Source organism: Terrapene carolina, unplaced genomic scaffold, assembly GCF_002925995.2.
Source record: "Terrapene carolina triunguis isolate 2854851 unplaced genomic scaffold, T_m_triunguis-2.0 Scaffold782, whole genome shotgun sequence".
Classification (NCBI taxonomy): Eukaryota; Metazoa; Chordata; order Testudines; family Emydidae; genus Terrapene; species Terrapene triunguis.
In genome coordinates, this window is record NW_020665133.1 from 34,319 (window position 1) to 56,775 (window position 22,457).

General features: G+C 49.8%; 1 protein-coding gene across 1 annotated transcript in view; it reads right to left on the reverse strand.

Moving 5' to 3' along the window:
• Positions 1-20,592: 20,592 nt before the first annotated feature.
• Positions 20,593-22,457, reverse strand: part of SLC35E4 (solute carrier family 35 member E4) — an 8,168-nt gene continuing 6,303 nt past the window's right edge. The window contains exon 2 of the mRNA XM_026660463.1: positions 20,593-21,271. Within this exon, the coding sequence (XP_026516248.1) occupies positions 20,838-21,271 (434 nt within the window). The 3' untranslated portion in view covers positions 20,593-20,837. The remainder of the gene's footprint in view (positions 21,272-22,457) is intronic.

The following is a 22,457-nucleotide window of genomic DNA, read 5'->3' on the forward strand; positions in this document are numbered from 1 at the left end:
GCCGTCTATCAAACAGGTGAGTGAGTGATGATTTGAGCAGACTTCAGCCTGTCCCAAGACAGGTGAATGATGAATGGGGATCCTGTTCCACTCCCAAACCCATTCAGCAGCAGTAGGGTTGCCAAGGCACTTGCTCCTGCTGCTCCCCGCCCTCTGCACTGAGATTCCACAAGGTCTGGGGGCTGAGCTTAGCGTCTCTCCCTCTGGCCCAGTGGGGTAACATTGGTGCTGGCGTGAGTTACGTGAAATCTCAAATAATTAAAAAATCTTAAAAGTTGTACTAACGAATTGTGACAACATGTTCAGGAAACAGAAGGGTACAGCTGCGGACTCGGGAGTTTCGCAGTCGTGGGCGATGGCATCAATGATGGGTTCAAGGCCCGGTCAACTGGCGTCATGGGAGGCAGGTGAACCTGATGCCCGAGCCATGGGAGAGGCAGCAAAGAGGGATGGGACCCTGCTGCCTCTTTCAAAGGGGGGTGAAGACCTCTCCCGGCTGGAGAGGGCTCTCACCAAGGTGGGATACAATCCCTGGGGTTCCGTAGCGGAGCTTCAAAAAAGAGGGCAGACTTGGCAGGATTTGTTAGACCTGTATGCCAAGTATAAAAAGCTGAAGGGTAAAAACCTAGGGGCAGTTGTGGGATTAATTTGGACTGCAGCAGCCATGTGGTATCAAATGGGGGGGAGGGATAGCTCAGTGGTTTGAGCATTGGCCTGCTAAACCCAGGGTTGTGAGTTTAATCCTTGAGGGGCCATTTAGGGATGTGGGACAAAAATCTGTCTGGGGATTGGTCCTGCTTTGAGCAGGGGGCTGGACTAGATGACCTCCTGAGGTCCCTTCCAACCCTGATATTCTGTGATTCTATGAAATGTTGTTGAAACGGAAAAAAAAAAAAAAGTTGTGGACAAGGGAAGAGGTGTGTACCCAACAGCTGGTAGAAATTGAGCAACTGAAAGCGCAGATCACTAACCAGGCAGCAACCCAGGCCTATGCCCAGGACAAGTTGCAAGCCTTAAGACAGGACTTCCAGGCAGAAAAGGTGGACCGCACCCACCTGGAAGCACTGGCTAAGCAAGTACCAGTCCTCCAGGGACTTGTCAAAGACTTGACTATTCATGCTCAGCATACGCCGCGACGGCAGTGTGCTCGCCATAAAAAAAAAATTGAACAGTTAAAACATCAATTGGCCGTGCGTTCGGTCCAGGTGGCGAGCCTCACGGGGGATGATTCGGGTGACACTTATGAGGGCTTTGATCTCTCCCTTTGTAAGGCTCCTCAATTTTGGGCGGAACCTTGTTGCACCCCTATAGTGGCCCTCATTAAGACCGAGGAGAGGTCCAGTGGGTGAAGGGGGAGAAGGTCACATGTACGGCACCCCCAACTATGAGGAGAGCACCCCATGGGGTAATTACAAAAAGGAAAGGGATCAGGAGGGGTGGGGGATAGTTAAGGAGCCCACCGTCCTTGCTAAATTGGTAGTGGAACAAAGCCTATGCCCATGAAAAGGAACGGTTCAACAAAAAAGCAGGATTGGGCCCAGCCAAGCAGGCAGGCAGCAAACAAAAAGATTGGAAAATGGGTTGGAAGCCCTAAGGGCATAGTGGCAGGAGTAAAGGAAAAAGTAAGTGCAGACATGGGAAATTTAAATCTCTGAAACAGTACTTAAAATGGTAAAATCTAAGTTAATTAAGGTGTCATTTTAAAAAATAAGCAAATTAAAAAAAAAGTAAAAAGTTAACTCTGTAAATGCTAAAAAAAACTCCTAAACGGTTAAAATTATAAAAATATTAAAAAAAAATTCTTGGTTTCTTTGCACCCATTCTGAAGGAAAAATGGGCCCTTTTCCAAAAAAATGTCTGTAAATAAGCCAGGCAGGAAAAAAAAATCTAATTTAAATCATTTGACTATAAACAATTTAGTCAAATTTGCTAAAAAAACATAAGGAGTGTCTAGTGAAACTTAACTGCCCCAAATGTATAAAGGGGATGTAATCTATATACAACTATGTAAAAACAAAGCAGTGTAGAAGAAATGTGCGTTTTCCCCAGAATATGTGCGGTGTAGATTGTAAAAAAATATATAAAAAATTGCAAACCTACCATGCTACTTAATTAAACTCCTATAAGGGCTCCAAAAAAAGCCACAAGAGGTTGTGTTTTCCTTTTCAAATCACTGTGTGTTTTAAAAGCAAAAATTAAAAATTAAAAGTAATCAAAACTCTGGTGAAAGTTGCTTGTGTTCCTTTTAAGACAAAGTCTCTGAACTTGCTTTAAATCCAAAAGCAAGCCAGAAAGTATCTGTGTTAATGCAAATTACCTAACTAATAAAGATAAAAGCCATGGAAACCTAGCCTGCCTATAGAACAAACACAGGAAAATATGGGGGTATTTTTTGTTCTGTTTTGCCTGCAATCAGCAAAGGTATTTATAAAAAAAAGAAATATTTTAAGCAAGAATCTGCCACCCCCAAAGGGGTAGAAACATGTTCTTTTTGTCTTTCAAAAAATCAGGAAAAGCTGATACCAGCTGAAGAGCAGCCCAAAATACCATAAATTTACTGTCACAATAGAAATTGTGTTTTGTGTTTCATGTTTTGTCTTGTGTTGTTTGTGTTGTTTGTCTTGTTGCTAATATTGTATATTAAAAAATACTGCAAAAAAATCCTCAGGTAATAAACACCATATTAAAAAAAATTAGTTTTAAAGTAAAAATATGGAAAGTTAACCCACTCCTCATATGGCTACCCCAGACCTCGAGCCAGTGGGCTGGGAAGGAAGGGAAGCTATTAAACACCAAAGGTTGTACCGAGTGAACTCCTCAAAAGTGGGTGTGCTTGTCCTTGCCTGTTGCTCCAAAGCCCTGTAGTAAAAATGTTTCACTAAAATCCTGTATATAAAATAAATTAAATAATTATAATTATAAAAAGGAAAAACACCTCCAGAGGCTCTCCTTGGTTCGAGTGGCTGATGGGCCCTGAGCCATGGTTTGGCGTGAGGCTGGAGGGGAGAAGCCATGAAGACAATTCTTTAAACCTTAGACACTTGGTGTGTTTCGTCATCTCCTCCCCAAACAATCCTGTGGCCTCAGCCTAATCACCTGACGCTTCAGGCAAATTGGTAACAGAAATCTGTCACAGCCTCTCCGGCACGCTGCAGTTCACGGAGCTCCTGGGCACGGGCACCAGGCTCTGCAAAGGTCTATCTACACTGCAGTGTAAGGGTTCAAACTCCAGCTCCAGCCTAAACCCCCTTCCGTCTACACACAAATCGCTCTAACCCAGAGCTCAGGACCCCATGGGGTGGAGGATCCGAGCCTGTGCCAAGCTGGGATTCAAGGTTACAAGCCCTGCTGCTTTGTAGTGTGGACGCAGCCACACTGGGCTCATGCTCTAGAGGTATGACTACACTGCTATAAAACCCCCATGGCTGGCCTGGGTCAGCAGACTCAGGCTGCGGGGCTGTAAAATTGCAGTGTAGATGTTTGGGCTCAGGCTGGAGCCCAGACTCTGTGACCCACCCCCTCATGGGCTCCCAGAGCCCCAGCCTGAACATCTACACTGAGGTTTTATAGCACCGCAGCCTGAGCCCAAGTCAGCTGCCATGGACCAGCCGTGGGCCTTTTGTTACAGTGTAGATGTACTCCAGCAGTCTGCCAAAAGTATCCCATAATTCCATAGGATTACTTTCTTTGTCCTCTGTACAGTCAAGTTTGGTGGACAGTCACGTTTTCCCTACACTGCACTACAAACAAAGAGCTAGAGTGGCACTTTTTGGGAAGGCGCTAGGAAGTCTGGGATATGGGTGGGTGTACTCAGGCAGTGTAGCAGTACTTGATCCTGCTAGTGAAGGCAGGGGGCTGGACTCGATGACCTTTCAGGCTCCCTTCCAGTTCTGTGAGATAGGTATATCTCCATATATATTGTAGCTGCTGGAGCCCCAGGCTGGGACCCAGGGATCAACAATTCTGAACCTGGGGTTACAAATGAGTGTAGACACTCAAGCCCTAAGTTAACAAACCCAGGGTCTGCTAACTCGAGTTCAGCTAACCCTGGGCTTCCACTGCAATGTAAACAGACCCCAAAAGGCCAGCAATGGCCAGTCACAGTGATTCAAGTCCACATGGGGGCTGTCTCCTCATCTCTGTTCTCCAGGCAGCGGCAGATTAAGGTCGGACCTGTGGCCACATACAGGCACCATAGTGGTCAGAGGAAAGGCGCCTACCACTCCAGCTATGGGAGCAATGTCTGGAGTGGTACGTAGCCAGCTGTCACAGTGACAGAGGCCAGCCAGTAGAGGGAGCCCTGCTCCCATGCACTGAACCCACAGAATGCACTTAGATGCTGGGCCAGAAGCCTGGGGGCTGGTGGGAGGGAGAGAGCGAGTCCTTCCCACACCAAGTCTGTGTCTGGGCAGGGAGACTCAGGGCCCCCCAGAAGGCTCAGGGAGGGAGAGAAGGGCAGGGAGGAAGGTCAGGACTCTGAGGCAGTGCAGGGGTTAGTTTGGGGGCCCCGTTTGTCCAAAGTCCCGTGCCTGCGGGGGGTAGGTGTGGGGGGGAACAGGGCAGAGAGCCACTCCCGCCCGGAGAGGGTGCTGAGGAGTGGGTGTTGGAGGCCAGATTTCTAGAGGTATCATAGAATCTTAGAATATCAGGGTTGGAAGAGACCTCTGGAGGTCATCTAGTCCAATCCCCTGCTCAAAGCAGAACCAACCCCAACTAAATCATCTCAGCCAGGGCTTTGTCAAGCTGGGCCTTAAAAACCTCTAAGGATGGAGATTCCACCACCTCCCTAGGTAACCCATTCCAGTGCTTCACCACCCTCCTAGTGAAAAAGTGTTTCCTAATATCCAACCTAGACCTCCCCCACTGCAACTTGAGACCATTGCTCCTTGTTCTGTCATCTGCCACCACTGAGAATAGCCGAGCTCCATCCTCTTTGGAACCCCTTTATGTAGTTGAAGGCTGCTATCAAATCCCCCCTCACTCTTCTCTTCTGCAGACTAAACAAGCCCAGTTCCCTCAGCCTCTCCTCGTAAGTCATGTACCCCAACCCCCTGATCATTTTCGTTGCCATTCACTGGACTCGCTCCAATTTGTCCACATCCTTTCTGTAGTGGGGGGCCCAAAACTGTACACAATACTCCAGATGTGGCCTCACCAGTGCCAAATAGAGGGGAATAATCACTTCCCTTGATCTGCTGGCAATGCTCCTACTAATGCAGCCCAATATGCTGTTAGCCTTCGTGGCAACAAGGGCTGACTCATATCCAGCTTCTCATCCACTGTAATCCCCAGGTCCTTTTCTGCAGAACTGCTGCTTAGCCATTCGGTCCCCAGCCTGTAGTGGTGCATGGGATTCTTCCTTCCTAAGTGCAGGACTCTGCACTTGTCCTTGTTGAACCTAATCAGATTTCTTTGGGCCCAATCCTACAATTTGTCTAGGTCACTCTGGACCCTATCCCTACCCTCCCGCGTATCTACCTCTCCCCCCAGCTTAGTGTCATCTGCCAACTTGCTGAGGGTGCAATCCATCCCATCGTCCAGATCATTAATAAAGATGTTGAACAAAACCATCCCCAGGACCGACCCCTGGGGTACTCCGCTTGATACTGGCTGCCAACTAGACATCGAGCCATTGATCACTACCCATTGAGCCTGACAATTCTAGCCAGCTTTCTATCCACCTTATAGTCCATTCATCCAATCCATACTTTTTTAACTTGCTGGCAAGAATACCATGGGAGACCGTATCAAAAGCTTTGATAAAGTCAAGATATATCACGTTCACTGCTTTCCCCTCATCCACAGAGCCAGTTATCTCATCATAGCAGGCAATCAGGTTGGTCAGGCATGACTTGCCCTTGGTGAATCCATGTTGACTGTTCCTGATCACCTTCCTCTCCTCCAAGTGCTTCAAAATGGTTTCCTTGAGGACTTGATCCATGATTTTTCCAGGGACTGAGGTGAGGCTGTAGTTCCCCGGGTTCTCCTTCTTCCATTTTTTAAAGATGGGCACTATATTTGTCTTTTTCCAATCATCTGGGACCTCCCCCGATCGCCACGAGTTTTCAAAGATAATGGCCAATGGCTCTGCAATCACATCAACCAATTCCCTCAGCACCCTCAGATGCAATAGATCTGGACCCATGGATTTGTGCATGTCCAGCTTTTCTAAATAGTCCTTAACCTGTTCTTTCACCACTGCTCACCTCCTCCCCATACTGTGTTGCCCAGGACAGCAGTCTGTGAGCTGACCTTGTCTGTGAAGACTGAAGCAAAAAAAGCATTGAGTACTTCAGCGTTTTCCACATCATCTGTCACTAGGTTGCCTCCCCCATTCATTAAGGGTCCCTCACTTTCCCTGACCTTTTTCTTGTTGTTAACATACCTGTAGAAACCCTTCTTGCTATGCTTCACATCCCTTACTAGCTGCAACTCCAGTTGTATTTTGGCCTTCCTGATTTCACTCCTGCATGCCTGAGCAATATTTTTATACTCCTCCCTAGTCATCTGTCCAAGTTTCCACTTCTTGTAAGCTTCCTTTTTGAGTTTAAGCTCACCGAAGATTTAATTGTTAAGCCAAGCTGGTCGCCTGCCATATTTGCTATTCTTTCTGCACATCGGGATGGTTTGTTCCTGCACCCTCAATAAGGCTTCTTTAAAATACAGCCAGCTCTCCTGGACTCCTTTCCCCCTCATATTAGCCTCCCAGGGGACCCTGCCCATCAGTTCCCTAAGGGAGTCAAAGTCTGCTTTTCTGAAGTCCAGGGTCCATATTTTGCTACTCTCCTTTCTTCCTTTTGTGAGGATCCTGAACTCAACCATCTGGGCATCTAACGAAGCAGACGGGAGCTTGTGAAAATCCCACAAAGCCCCTCGACGCCTAACTCCCATTGAAATCGGTCAGTGAAATCTAATGGGAGTTGGGCACCAATCTGCTCTCACAGGCACCTCACCTTTGAAAAGCTGGTTGTGGAGGGAGCTCTCAGAGGGGCTTGGAGGTGGGGCTGGCAGCCATTCTCTCCCCCCGCCTGTGGCTCATACTCGGTGTGTTAATGTAAGGGGACTGTTGCCCCTTACTAACATTCAGTGGGGGTGTTTTGGTTGGCTAGCTCCCAGCACTAAAAGGGGAGGGGTCGATGGGAAATCAGGACCCCGAGACTGACAGTCCCCAGGAACAATGGCGAGAGGCCAATACTCCAGGTCAGCCTGATTGACAGGGCCGGCAGGCTAATCAGCATGACAGGAGGCCAGGGTGGGTCCCGTCCTCCGTGTGAGTTGAATTGCCTGGGTCAGACTGAGTGGGGCCGAGCTAAGGAGAAAGCAGGGGCCCAGGCTGAGCTGGAGAGCAGAACCAGGCCAGATCCAGAGGGGCCAGAGGCGCAGCCACAGAGCCAGAGACGCAGCCCAGGGAGAGCAGATCCTGTGCTGGGAGCAGAGCTGCAGCCACAGAGCCAGGTGTGGTGAGCAAGTGGGGCCAGCCAAGGGGGGACCTTGGGCAAAGGGCCCAGCACAGAAAGACACCCCCAGCCAAGGGCCCTTGCAGGCCAGACCGGGAGGGGGACCTTAACCCTATGGGGGGCTGACGCTGGGAAGAAGGGTCCCACCACTCAAAGCCCGGAGGTGTGTGGCCACCACCATTGCAAGTGTCCAACCCACAGCGTCTCTGCAGCACAGCCAGGGCCTGAGAAGGAGCCTGGGTCCTACAAGGAGCAGACTGTGACCTGCCCTGACGTTCCAGAGACACTGTTTGTGATGTTCCCTGCCACAGAGCAGGATGATGTGTTTTCCTTTAACCTTTCCCATTTTTCCTTGTTCTTTTCTTTAGATTAATTGTTAATTAAACAACTTGTATTCGCTTTAAATTGTATGGAATAATCAGTGGGTCAGGGAGGTGCCCAGTGCAAAGAGAGTACCCCGGAGTGGGGACACCCTAGCCCCTGTCCTAGGTGACCACAGCAGGGTTGGGGGTTGAGTCCCCCAGGAATCCTGGGCCCAGCCTTGTTGGGGTTACGAGGACTCTGCCAGACAGGAGAGTGGACGGGGAGCCCTCAAGGGCAGGGAGGCTTCTGGGTAAAGGAAGTGGGAGCGAGGACTCAGATCCTTTCGCTAGCCCACTTCACCAGGGTAGTGCAGAAGCCAGGAAAGTTCCCCACAATAGCGGGACCATTTCCCCGCTTACATTAACATCACAGAACGTACCTTTTGCCCATTTCCTGCCCTGTAGCCCAGAGGTTTGGGCGTAGACAGAGGCCAGATCCAGCTCTGAATTCATGCAAAGTTTGCCAGGGACTCCAACAGAGGCAGTGCCTTGGGGCAGGGACCATGCCTCCCCCTATGATCTGATCACATGGATGGGACTCAGAAGATAAGGGTTTGAGCCAATAATGCATGGACCAGATTCTGCCCTGATGTCCGTGGGGTTGTAAAGGGATTAGTTTGGGCAGAATTGGGCCCTGCGTGTCCAGGTGCAGCAAACAAACAACCCCCTGCCACTTGCTATTAGAAATGGCTCCCGCCTGCCTACCTACCCATCTGCATTGGGGCAGGGGAGCAGGGATATTAGGCCATAGGCGCCGACTTCCCCTCTTTCCCGTGGGTGCTCAACCCCACCTCTGCCCCCAGCCCCGCCTCCACTCCACCCCTTCCATGAGGCCCCGCCCCTGCCTCTTCCCACCCCAACTCCGCCCCTCCCTGCCAATATTCCAACTCCTTCCCCAAATCCCTGCCCCGCCTCTTCCCCTGAGGAGGTGGGGTGGGGGGTGAGGGGAGCTTGGCTGCCGGTGGGCTCTTGGGGAGGGGGAGGTCTGGCATGGGGGAGCAGGGGTCAGGAAAGCTGCTATATCCCCCTCTCCATGCAGGAACCTCCTGCTGCTGTGGCTGGCAGCTCCACCAAGGCTGCTCTCCTGAATGGCCCTGGAGCAGCCGGCCACAGGAACAGCACACATGAGGGGGAGGCAGTCTCACAGCCAGGGAGACTCTTGGGCGTTACAGGCAGCGGGAGGATCAGGTGCTGTTCCTGGGGGGACTGTGCTGGCCCTGCGAAGGGCCTGGTGGGGGAGGGGGTGTTTATAGAGTGTAAGGTCAGAAGGGACTATTAGATCATCTCAGCTGACCCCCCTGCATAGCATAGGCCATTAATTTTCACCCAGTTACCCCTGCCTGGAGCCCAATAACTAGCATCTGGCTAATGTGCGTCTTCCAGAAAGGCACCATCTGGTCAGGGGTTGAAGACATCCAAAGATGGAGGCTCCCCCAAGTTCCGTGGGACTGTAGCCACTGGAACAATCGCCCTGCCAGGGGAAAAACTGGGCCCCATTTCCCATTGGAATGAGTCTGGCCTCAGCTCCCAGCCACTGGGTCTAGTTCTGCCTTTCTCCATGTGCTCAAAGAGCCCCCTGGTACCTGTGTTGTCTCCCCGCGAAGGTAGCTAGGCACCGTAATCACATCCCCTCTCAGTCGTCCTTCGGATGGAGCCTGATCAGTTCAGTTTATCCGGCTCCCACTGTCAGGCATTTTCTTCAGCCTGGGGCTCATGTTTGTGGCTCTTTTCTGCACCCTCTCCCATTTCCTGTGGGGCACGCTGTGTGCGAGGGCCTCCTCGAGCGGCTGCTTTGCTCTTTCCGCCTGTTCCTGACCAGAATGCTCATCGTATCCGGCCAAGAGCAGCACAGCTAAAGGACTGCAGCTGTTACTGCAGCCAGAGCCCTCCTAGCCCAGCCCAGCCTTTGGGAAGCCTGAGTCAGTGGAACCTGTGGGTAACCAGTTCTCTTGGGTGAATGCCATCTGATCCCGGTGACTTGTTATTGTTAAGTTTATCAATTAATTCCAAAACCTCCTCTAGTGACACTTCAATCTGTGACAATTCCTGAGATTTGTCACCTACAAAGGACGGCTCAGGTTTGGGAATCTCCCTACCATCCTCAGCCGTGAAGACTGAAGCAAAGAATTCATTTAGTTTCTCCACAATAACTTTATCATCTTTAAGTGCTCCTTTTGTATCTTGATCATCCAGGGGACCCACTGGTTGTTTAGCAGGCTTCCTGCTTCTGAAGTACTTAAAAAACATTTTGTTATTACCTTTTGAGTTTTTGGCTAACTCCTCTAATGGTTAGAAACCTTCGTCTAATTTCAAGTCTAAACTTCCTAATGTCCAGTTTATATCCATTTGTTCTTGTGTCCACATTGGTACTAAGCTTGAATAATTCCTCTCCCTCCCTGATATTTATCCCTCTGATATATTTATAGAGAGCAATCATATCCCCCCTCAGCCTTCTTTTGGTTAGGCTAAACAAGCCGAGCTCTTTGAGTCTCCTTTCATAAGACAGGTTTTCCATTCCTCAGATCATCCTAGTAGCCCTTCTCTGTACCTGTTCCAGTTTGAATTCATCCTTCTTAAACATGGGAGACCAGAACTGCACACAGTATTCCAGATGAGGTCTCACCAGTGCCTTGTATAACGGTACTAACACCTCCTTATCTTTACTGGAAATACCTCGCCTGATGCATCCCAAGACCGCATTAGCTTTTTTAATGGCCATATGACATTGGCGGCTCATAGTCATCCTGTGATCAACCAATACTCCAAGGTTCTTCTCCTCCTCTGTTACTTCCAACTGATGTGTCCCCAATTTATAACCAAAATTCTTGTTATTAATCCCTAAATGCATGACCTTGCACTTTTCACTATTAAATTTCATCCTATTACTATTACTCCAGTTTACAAGGTCATCCAGATCTTCCTGTATGATATCCCGGTCCTTCTCTGTATTAGCAATACCTCCCAGCTTTGTGTCATCCGCAAACTTTATTAGCACATTCCCACTTTTTGTGCCAAGGTCAGTAATAAAAAGATTAAATAAGATTGGTCCCAAAACCGATCCCTGAGGAACTCCACTAGTAACCTCCTTCCAGCCTGACAGTTCACCTTTCAGTATGACCCGTTGTAGTCTCCCCTTTAACCAGTTCCTTATCCACCTTTCAATTTTCATATTGATCCCCATCTTTTCCAATTTAGCTAATAATTCCCCATTGGAACCGTATCAAATGCCTTACTGAAATCAAGGTAAATTAGATCCACTGCATTTCCTTTGTCTAAAAAATCTGTTACCTTCTCAAAGAAGGAGATCAGGTTGGTTTGGCACGATCTACCTTTTGTAAAACCATGTTATATTTTGTCCCAATTACCGTTGATCTCAATGTCCTTCAGGGCCGTCCTTAGCCATAGGCAGAACAGGCAGCCGCCTAGGGCACCACGCTACCTGGGGGCACCGCTCTACCCGGAGCCCGGACAGACGGGAAGCAGTGGAGCATGTAAGAGCAGGGCTGCTGGATCCTAGAGAGAGCCGAATGCAGCACAGTCTGAGGGAGGGGATTGGCTGCTGGGGTCTCTGGGAAGGGTAGGGGTATGGGTGGGGGAAGGAACTCACCTGTGAGTGTGACTTTCCCCCAGCGTGAGGTGAGGCAGGCTCGGCGGCTCTGGCACCAGTATCCTTTGTTGTCCCCCATAACGTCCATTCTTCTCCCCCCCCCCCAAGGAGCGCACCTCTCTCTCTCTTCCCCCTCCCCTCCGGCAGGGCTGGGTTGGGTGAGATGCTGGGGGGCGGGGGAAGGAATGAAAATGGAAGTAACTCACTTCCTCAGCAGCCAGCCAGGATTGGAATGGTCACACACGGCTGGGCTGGGGATAGGGTGACCAGATAGCATGTGTGAAAAATCAGTACGGGGGTTGGGGTAGGGTGAGCAGATGTCCCACTTTTATAGGGACAGTCCCAATTTTTGGGTCTTTTTCTTATATAGGCTCCTATTACCCCCCCCCCACCCCCTGTCCTGATTTTTCACACTTGCTGTTTGGTCACCCTAGGTGGGAGTAATTGGTGCCTATATAAGACAAAGCCCCAAATATCAGGACTGGCCCTATAAAATCAGGACATCTGGTCACCCTAGCTGGGGAGCGCGTCTGTCCCCTGGGCTGGCAGCGATCCATCTCATCCGGGGGGAGCTGCACAGGGCAGGATGAACTGCTGTGGCTCCATGGGTGCCCCGTCCCTGAGATCAGATGCTGTGCTAACTTCACCGTGGTCCATTTGGCTGGCGATGGTGCCCATTGGTGTGTGATCGGACCTGAGGGTTTTCTGCTGCTGTTGCTACTATGCACCCCAAGAGGTGGATTTCGGGGTCCTGCAGTTTTCCACCTATCTCCTCCTCTACTGCAGCTGTTGGACCAGCAGGCTGGGGGGTGAGCCAAGCATGAAAGCAGTATTGTGTTGCCATTTAGATTGTCATTTAACAACTTTGTTTGCCAATAATGCTTGCTAACAATCCTGAATTCAATTTCAATATTTAAAAAAAAAATCAATATCTTAGCCAAAAACAGAAAATTAAGGTGTTGACAATTATTTGTGACAAGTTTGGTATGGGGCAGGGAGTGGGCCAGTTTTCATCAGAGAAACAAAAAATGTTGACTGACTTTCCTATAGCCCTGTTACTGCTAAATAGAGCCCTCCAACAACTGTAATATGCTCATCTCCTTACTAGTGTATAGAGCAGGGGTCGGCAACCTACGGCATACGTGCCAAAGGTGGCATGTGAGCTGATTTTTGATGGCACGCAGTGGTGGGCTGAGTGGCTCAGCCCACCTCTGCTCTGGGGTTCCGGCTGCTGCCCCATAGCTCAAGGTCACAATGCAAGAACCTAGAGAGCCTCCTGAAGCATGGTGATAGTTTTGATTTAAATGGACTTGAACTGAATGAAGATTTGAGTACACTGTCACCAATGTTGCCACATGCAAAATCAGTGATGGACATTGTACAGTTTATTCATACCACCAAACTTGTTGACATGTATCCTAATGTATACATTGCCACTCGTATTCTACTGACAATTCCTGTAACAGTAGCATCAGGAGAACGGAGTTTCTCAAAACTAAAGCTCATTAAAAACTATCTGCGCTCTACAATGAGTCAGGAACACTTGACTGGTCTTGCTATTCTTGCAATCGAACAAGACATCACTTTGTCTTTGTCATACAATGACATTATTACTGATTTTGCAGCCAAAAAAGCCAGAAAGATTGCTTTTAATTAAAAACAAATCCTTGTTTCAATACCTCTTCATATAAATTTCCAATAAAATGTTGACAAATTTAAATGTTGACAAATTTAAAAAATTATATTATTTGCATCATTCTGTCAAATCAGAATTTTTTCTATAGCACTACTTCTTTAGTGCTAGTCCATCAGCATTACAGTGTGCTTAATTAAGTTAAACTGGGTTTAATAACGTGCATGTGGCAAGTTTTCCAATACTGTAAGCTTATGTTTGTGGTGTTAAGAGCAAGTCAGGCACAGGGGCACCAGTTTAATAATCCCGCCTAGGGCACCATAAATCCTAAGGACGGCCCTGATGTCCTTAACTACTTTCTCCTTCAAAATTTTTTCCAAGACCTTGCATACTACAGATGTCAAACTAACAAGCCTATAGTTACTCGGATCACTTCCCCCCCCCACCCCCCCATTCTTAAAAATAGGAACTATGTTAGCAATTCTCCAGTCGTATGGTACAACCCCTGAGTTTACTGATTCATTAAAAATTCTTGCTAATGGGCTTGCAATTTCATGTGCCAGTTCCTTTAATATTCTTGGATGAAGATTATTTGGGCCCCCCGATTTAGTCCCATTAAGCTGTTCGAGTTTGGCTTCTACCTCGGATGCGGTAATATCTACCTCCATCTCCTCATTCATCATCCTACCATTATCCCTAAGCTCCTCATTAGCCTCTGTGACAGACCCAGACCAGTGGGGTTCAGGAGTAGAAGGCAAATATACTGGTCACTGGATGAGTAGTTTTCTGTTCCCTGAGTGACCAGAGCAGGTGCTGCACTAGAGTAATCAGGAACCTGCTAGAACCACTTAAGGCAGGCAGGCTAATTAGGACTCCTGGAGCCAATTAAGAAGAAGCTGCTAGAATCAATTAAGGCAGGCTAATCAGGGCACCTGGGTTTTAAAAGGAGCTCACTTCAGTTTGTGGTGCGAGTGTGAGGAGCTGGGAGCAAGAGGCGCAAGGAGCTGAGAGTGAGAGGGTGTGCTGCTGGAGGACTGAGGAGCACAAGCGTTATCAGACACCAGGAGGAAGGTCCTGTGGTGAGAATAAGGAAGGTGTTTGGAGGAGGCCATGGGGAAGTAGCCCAGGGAGTTGTTGCTGTCATGCAGCTGTTACAGGAGGCACTATAGACAGCTGCAGTCCACAGGGCCCTGGGCTGGAACCCGGAGTAGAGGGCGGGCCTGGGTTCCCCCCAAACCTCCCAATTGACCTGGACTGTGGGTTCTTCCAGAGGGGAAGGTCTCTGAGCTGTTCCCCAACCCACATGGTGAATCTCTGAGGCAAGAAAATCCGCCAATAAGCGCAGGACCCACCAAGATAGAGGAGGAACTTTGTCACACCTCATTAAAGACCGAGGCAAAGTATTTGTTTAGATATTGGGCCATGCCTAGATTATCCTTAACCTCCACTCCATCCTCAGTGTTTAGTGGTCCCACTTCTCTCTTTGTTTTCTTCTTATTTATATGGCTATAGAACCTTTTACTATTGGTTTTAATTCCCTTTGCAAGGTCCAACTCTACATGGCTTTTGGCCTTTCTCACTTTATCCCTGCATGTTCTGACCTCAATAAGGTAGCTTTCCTTGCTAATCCCTCCCATCTTCCACTCCTTGTAGGCTTTCTGCTTTTTCTTAATCACCTCTCTGAGATGCTTGCTCATCCAGCTTGGTCTACAACTCCTGCCTATGAATTTTTTCCCCTTTCTTGGGATGCAGGCTTCTGATAGTTTCTGCAACTTTGACTTGAAGTAATTCCAGGCCTCCTCCGCCTTTAGATCCACAAGTTCTTCAGTCCAATCCACTTCCCTAACTAATTTCCTTAATTCTTTAAAGTTAGCCCTTTTAAAATAAAAAACCCTAGTCCCAGATCTATTTTTGTTTATCCTTCCATCTAGTTTGAACTGAATTAGCTCATGATCGCTCGAACCAAGGTTGTCCCCTACAACCATGTCTTCTATGAGGTCCTCACTACTCACCAAAGCCAAATCTAAAATGGCATCCCCTCTTGTTGGTTCTTCAACTACATGGTGAAGGAATCCATCAGCTATCACATCCAGGAAAATCTGAGCCCTATTATTATTACTAGCACTTGTCCTCCAGTCTATATCTGGGAAGTTAAAGTCTCCCATGATCACACAATTCCCATTAGTGTTTACTTCATTAAAAAGATTAAAGAGGTCTCCATCCATATCCAAATTGGATCCCGGTGGTCTGTAGCATACCCCAAACAGTATCCCAGGGGAGGCTCTAGTAGCTTTCTTTCCCAATGTGATATTTGCCCAGACAGACTGTCTTCTCCATTCCATCCCTTCTTATTTCATAGAATCATAGAATATCAGGGTTGGAAGGGACCTCAGCAGGTCATCTAGTCCAACCCCCTGCTCAAAGCAGGACCAGTTTCCAACTAAATCATCCCAGCCAGGGCTTTGTCAAGCCAGGCCTTAAAAATCTCCAAGGAAGGAGATTCCACCACCTCATTTCTTTACAGTCTACCTCATCATTGATATACAATGCTACTCCACCACCTTTGCCTTTATTTCTGTCTTTCCTAAACAGCACATAGCCTTCAATACCTGTACTCCAGTCATGACTACTATTCCACCATGTTTCTGTTATACCTATAATATCCGGTTTCACTTCCTGCACCAGTAGCTCTAGTTCCTCCATTTTGTTACCTAGGCTCCTCGCATTAGTGTACAAACATCTTAATTTTTTGCCGTTTGGCTTCCTGACATCCTTTACCCGATTAGGCACAGACATTCTACCGCCAGTGTCACCTATTAGACTGGTATCTACACAACCCTTCCTCCTTACGTCCATTCTCATACCCACAGCTGTATCCTTTCTTACTTTGTTTTCTTCCTTCTCAATGTTAAATTCCGGCATGGAGATTACCTGGACATCTCCCAACCATCTCCCCCAAATTCCTAGTTTAAAGCTCTCTTCATCAGTTGCGCCAGCCTCCATCCTAGAAGTCTATTTCCCTCCTTACTCAGGTGAAGTCCATCCCGAGAGAACAGTCCTCTGTCCATGAATGCTTCCCAGTGGCCATACATCCCAAAGCCCTCCTTGTAGCACCACTGCCTGAGCCATCTGTTGATCGCCATAATCTTGTCACACCTTTTTTGCCCTTCTCTAGGAACGGGCAGAATCCCACTGAAGATCACCTGAGCCTCGATTTCCTTAAGCATCTTCCCCAGCCTGGCATAGTCTCCCTTGATACGTTCCAGTGAGAATCTAGCTGTATCATTTGTTCCCACATGAAGGACAATCAGTGGATTCTTTCCCGCTCCCGTTAGGATCCTTTTCAGTCTCAGGTCCACATCCCTTATCTTAGCACCCGGCAGACAGCACACTCTTCTGTTGTCCGGATCAGCTCTAGTTACAGGCCTGTCTATTCTTCTCAGTAAGGAGTCCCCAATCACGTAGACCTGCCTTTTCTTGGTAACGGTGCGATTCTCCGGTCTATCCCCTGCTCCCTCTGGGTGCAAGTCCTCTCGATTTCTATTGTCCCTTGTAATCCTCCGCAAGCCATCCCGTATCCTCCTGGGGCTCATATTTGGTGTTGTTATCTCCATTGACTCTTCCCCTCTTCCTATAGGACTAGCTGCTCTTCTCTTCTTCCTTGCCCTCTCACCTTCAGCAACCATCTGCTGTGCCCCTCCTTCATTTTCCAACTCCTCAAACCTGTTCCTGAGCTCTTTCTCCTTCACTAGCCCGTCTTTTCCTCTGCCTGGTTCTCTTAGTCACATGCTTCCACTGTCCACTTTCCTCACCCAGCAGTTTCCCCTCAGAATTCTGTGGTCCTGTTTCCATCTGTAAGTCTGAGCTTTTTCCTTCAGCCTCCTCATGTCTTTGCTCCATCATCTGCTCGAACCCCCTTCTAAACTCAATCAGAGTTTCCACCTGCATCTCCAATCCTCGGATCTTTTCTTCCATCAGCTCTATCAGGCGGCACTTCATGCAGACGAAACTTTTTTCAGATACCCCCTCCAGGATCATGTACATGCCGCAGCTTCCACATCCAGTCATCCTCATTGTGTCTTCCACTGCTGCCTCTGTATCGGTCATAGACTTCCCACCTAAAACCTGGTAGTCCGCGAAACACAAACCAAACCACCACCATGCACAGAGAAAGGAAGAAAAAAAACACACACACACACAGCAGGCACCAAAACACTGGCACACCACCACCCCCTCCCTTCACTAGCCTGTCTATTCCTCTTCCTGCCTCCCTTAGTCTCCCCCAGAAACTCCCACTGAAACTCCCCTGTTTACAGCTCTGTTTGCTGGCTCCTGTTATAGTTACCTCTTGGACCAGATCCTATGCTCCACTCAGGACTAAATTGAGAATTGCCTCTCTCCTTGTGGGTTCCCGTACCAGCTGCTCCAAGAAGCAGTCATTTAAAGTATCGAGAAATTTTGTCTCTGCATTTCGTCCTAAGGTGACATGTACCCAGTCAATATGGGGATAATTGAAATCCCCCACTATTATTGAGTTCTTTATTTTGATAGCCTCTAATCTCCCTTAGCATTTCATAGTCACTATCACTGTGCTGTCAGGTGGTCGATAATAGATCCCTACTGTTATATTCTTATTAGAGCATAGAATTACTATCCATAGAGATTCTATGGAACATGTGGATTCATTTAAGATTTTTACTTCATTTGATTCTGAATTTTCTTTCACATATAGTGCCACTCTCCCTCCCCCCCCCCTTCCCCCCCCCACCCCCGCACAACCTGTTCTGTCCTTCCAATATATTTTGTACCCCGGAATGATTGTGTCCCATTGATTGTCCTCACTCCACCAGGTTTCTGTGATGCCAATTATTATTATCCTCCTTTAACACAAGGCACTCTAGTTCACCCATCTTATTATTTAGATTTCTAGCATTTGTGTACAAGCACTTTAAAAACTTGTCACTGTTTATTTGTCTGCCCTTTTCTGATGTGTCAGATTCTTTTTTATGTGAATGTTTCTTGTCTGATCTGGCCCATACTTTATCCTCTTCCATCCTCTGCTCCTGACTAGAACCTAGAGAAGTCTCTGTCTGATCCACGTGCTCCTCTGCAGCAATCAGCTTTCCCCCATCTCCTAGTTTTAAAACTGCTCTGCAACCTTTTTAATGTTTAGTGCCAGCAGTCTGGATCCACTTTGGTTTAGGGGGATCCCATCCTTTCTGTATAGGCTCCCCCATCCCAAAAGTTTCCCCAGTTCCTAATAAATCTAAACCCCTCCTCTGTACACCATCGTCTCATCCACACATTGAGACTCTGAAGCTCTGCCTGCCTACCTGACCCTGCGCGTGGAACTGGAAGCATTTCTGAGAATGCTACTATAGAGGTCCTGGATTTCAGTCTCTTTCCTAGCAGCCTAAATTTGGCCTCCAGGACGTCTCTCCTACTCTTCCCTATGTCATTGGTACCTACATGTACCACGACCACCGGCTCCTCCCCAGCACTACACATAAGTCTATCTAGATGCCTCGAGAGATCCGCAACCTTCGCACCAGGCAGGCAAGTCACCATACGGTTCTCCCGGTCATCACAAACCCAGCTATCTACGTTTCTAATGATCAAATCTCCCATTACTAACACCTGCCTTTTCCTAGTGACTGGAGTTCCCTCCCCCAGAGAGGTAACCTCAGTGCGAGAGGATACCCCAACATCATCTGGAAGGAGGGTCCCAACTATGGGAAGGTTTCCCTCTGCTCCCGTTGTCTACTCTCCTTCTCTGAGCCTTTCATCCTCCTTAACAGTGCTGGGGCTGTCTGACCGGAGGTGGAACAAATCTACAGTGTCCCAGAAAGCCTCATCAACATACCTCTCTGCCTCCCTTAGCTCCTCCAGTTCCGCCACCCTGGCCTCCAAAGCCCGTATGCGGTCTCTGAGGGCCAGGCGCTCCTTGCACCGAATGTACACATACGCCACCCGCTCACAGGGCAGGTAATCATACATGCTACACTGAGTGCAATAAACAGGATAGACCCCACTCTGCTGCTGGGCTTCTGCCTGCATTCTCTCCTACAGCTGCCTAAGTTAATGATAGGGTGTTTTTTAAATCAAGAAGTTTTGATTATAGTTAGTTTAAAGGTTTTAAAGAATGGCAAGTGTACCTGGTCGCTGACTCACTGCTTTATAAAGCCCTGGCCTCCCTGATAGCCCCGCCCCCTGACTAAGGCTCAGCCAATGAACAGAGGCTTCTAGCGTTCAAACCTTGTTTAGAAGCTCACAGCTTGCAATTGCCGGCTACAGCACACGGTCCTTCAAACAAACAAACGCAAGCTCAGCACACAGAAAGTAACCTCCCCAAACACAAACACACACTACAGACAGCCACTTACCCCAAGGGTCCAGTATTTGCTCCTCCTTCACCTGGAGAACTTATCTCGAAACTCCTTGTTAGTGGCCCCTGTTCACAAAGCTGGGTATTCACCGTTGTCCCCAACTGCAAACGTTTGTGCTGATCTTTATATCCCTGGGAGTGGGCCCAAGGAGTTCTCGTAGGCATGCACATGTAAACTGGGTTCTGTTCATGCACATGAATGTTTTGTGGGATGTCGCTTTGGTTTGTTTTTAATGAAAGCCAAGCCGCCAAAGCACAATTCTGTGGACTATTCAGCAACGTGAAATCGCAGCATACACAGTAAGGTTATGAATTTAGACACAAGTCAGGGCTTGAAAGAGTTAATGTTTGCAGCTCCATCGCCCAGCCGGAGCATGTCATGGGCCAGGTAAAACTGGATAAACAGGAACATGAGAAGGCTCTGTTGTCAAAGGATAATAGGAACAGAAAATGCACCATCCGCCCAATGTGGCCCAAGTGACATGACCCCAAGAACCGCAGCTTTAGTACCCCTGCCATGGAAGGTTCAGCTTGTCCCTAGCCCGTATTTCGCCTTCCCCTGCTAGAAGACAGTGAAAGGCAGCCTGGGATTGCAGGCTGAGCCTTCCAGCTGCCATAGCACTGTGTGCATGGAGTGTCACCACCCCGCGCCCTCAGCTGGCCTGTGGGCCAGGGCTGTAAGCGCATCCCTGGGCCGGCTCTGGTGAGCAGGGCAGTGAGGAGCCCTGGCGTGGGCTGTGCCATAACCAGCTCTGTGCTGAGCGCAGGAGCCTTCAGGAACGGCACTTCCTGGGAAACAATCCCTCCAAAACCAGCCATTGGGAATTGCTGCCGCTTTGACTCTCCCTCAGTGGGGGACACAGCCCCCAGCCAGGCTTCTCCCCTGCAGTGTCTTCACCCAGAGACACTCCCTTTTGGTCCATTCCCCCTCATCCCCTTGGTATCTCCCTCACCAAGGGACACTGCCCCCCATGCTGACCCTTCATTACCTCCCCTCCCCCAGCACACTCTCCCCCCCGCCCGGCCCAGCTCGGTTTTCATTCCTTAGGAGCACCACGTAACAAGACTGCACAAAAATAGAGCTTTATTGAGGCAAGGGGAGCCATTGTTTGAGTTTCGTGCTCCTGACCCCGGCCAGGGCTCAGCCATTGGCATCGGCGCCCCAAGTGCAACACCACAACAGGCCTCTTCACCACAATGGTGCCAGACGCGACTGCTGCAGCGGTGCTGGGTGACCAGAGCCCAGCTGGGCTGTGTTAAAGGCTGTGGAGAGAGTGTGTTCACATGTGTGTGCGTGTAATTGGGATCACATGTTTGCACACATGCACACACGCTCACACAGAGCACTGCAGTCTGTACAGTCCAAGGGTTGCACTGTGCCCCAGCACAGGACTCATTCTGGCTTCGCCTGGCCCTGGCCCAGAGCCAGTCTGGAGCCCCAGTAGCTGGCAATGAGGTCGCAGTTGTGGTACAGGAACATCCCCGAGAGGGTGAGGCCGATGCCCGCGTAGCTGAGCCCGCTCAAGTGGCTGCCAAAGAGGAGGTGTGACAGCACCAGGTTTCCCACCACATTGAAGTTGCCCAGGATGTGGATGGTGAGGGCGGAGGTCAGCGAGATGACGCAGAAGCTGGCCAGGTTGTAGAGGACGGAGCCCAGGCAGCTGAGCAGGACACAGGCCCAGAGAGCGCTGCCGTAGTGCAGCATGCCCTCCCAGGCTGCCCCCACCTCCAGCACCACAGCCGCTGTGAAGAGAATGCAGAAGCTGGGCAGGGACGTCAGGCAGAGCAAGGTGACAGAGTCCAGCCTCTTGTCCTGCAGCAGGGTACCTGGAACCAAGACGGACAGGTCACACCTGGGCGGTGCATGCAGCAGAGGTAGGGAGGGTAGGCTTGCCAGGTATCCAGTTTTTGACCGGAATGCCTGGTTGAAAAGGAACCCTGGCAGCTCCAGTCAGCACTGCCGACCGAGATGTTAAAAATCCGGTTGGCAGAGTGCTGCAGGTCTAAGGCAGGCTAGTCCCTACCTGTCTTGGCACCGCACTGTACCCCTAGGTGCCCCGAGCACCAGCTCTGCACTCCCATTGGCCAGGAACCACGGGCGAGATAAGCGCGTGGAGCCTCCTGGCCCCTCCACCTAGGAGCTGGACCCGCTGGCTGCTTCCGGGGCACAATGCGGTGCCAGGGCAGGCAGGCAGCCTGCCTTAGCCCTGCTGCGCCGCTGACCAGGAGCTGCCCAAGGTAAGCTCATGCCCCAACCCCCTGCCCCAGCCCTGAGCCTCCCCCAAACCTGGAGCCCCCTCCTGCACCCCAAACCCCTTAGCCCCAGCCCAGAGCCCCTACCCCCTCCTGCACCCCAACCCCCTGCCTCAACCCACAGTCTGCTCTTGCAGTCTGAATCCCTTGGCTCCATACCCCATCCTGGAGTCCCCTCCTGCACCCCAAACCTCTCATCCTCGGCCCCAGCCGGAGCCCTCACCCCTCCCACACCCCAATTCCCTGCCCCAGCCCAGAGCCCCCTCCCGCACCCTGAACCCCTCATTTCTGGCCCCACCCGGAGCCCCTTCCCGCACCCCCAACCCCCTGCCCCAGCCCAGTGAAAGTGAGTTAGGGTGGGGGAGAGCTAACCACCAAGGGAGGGGGAATATAGTGAGTAGGGGCGGGGCCTTGGGGAAGGGGTGGGGCATGGGGCAGGGCTAGGGTGTTCAGTTTTGTGCTATTAGAAATTTGGCAACCATAAGCGAGGGGGTCAGTGAGCAGGGACCTCACCGCCAGGGCAGAAGGAGCCTGGCAGAGGAGACTGCCCCAGGAGCAGGGAGCCCCTGGCCTTCAGGCCCGTCCCAGTGGGGCGGTCAGACTAAAGAACACAAGCAATGGAGACTTGGTACCAGTTCAGATCTAGGTCAGGGCCTACATCCCTCCCTGCCCACGGCACCCCGCAGACACTCCGCATGCGGTCAGGGCCGGTGCAAGGAAGTTTCGTGCCCTAGGCGAAACTTCCACCTTGCGCCCCCCC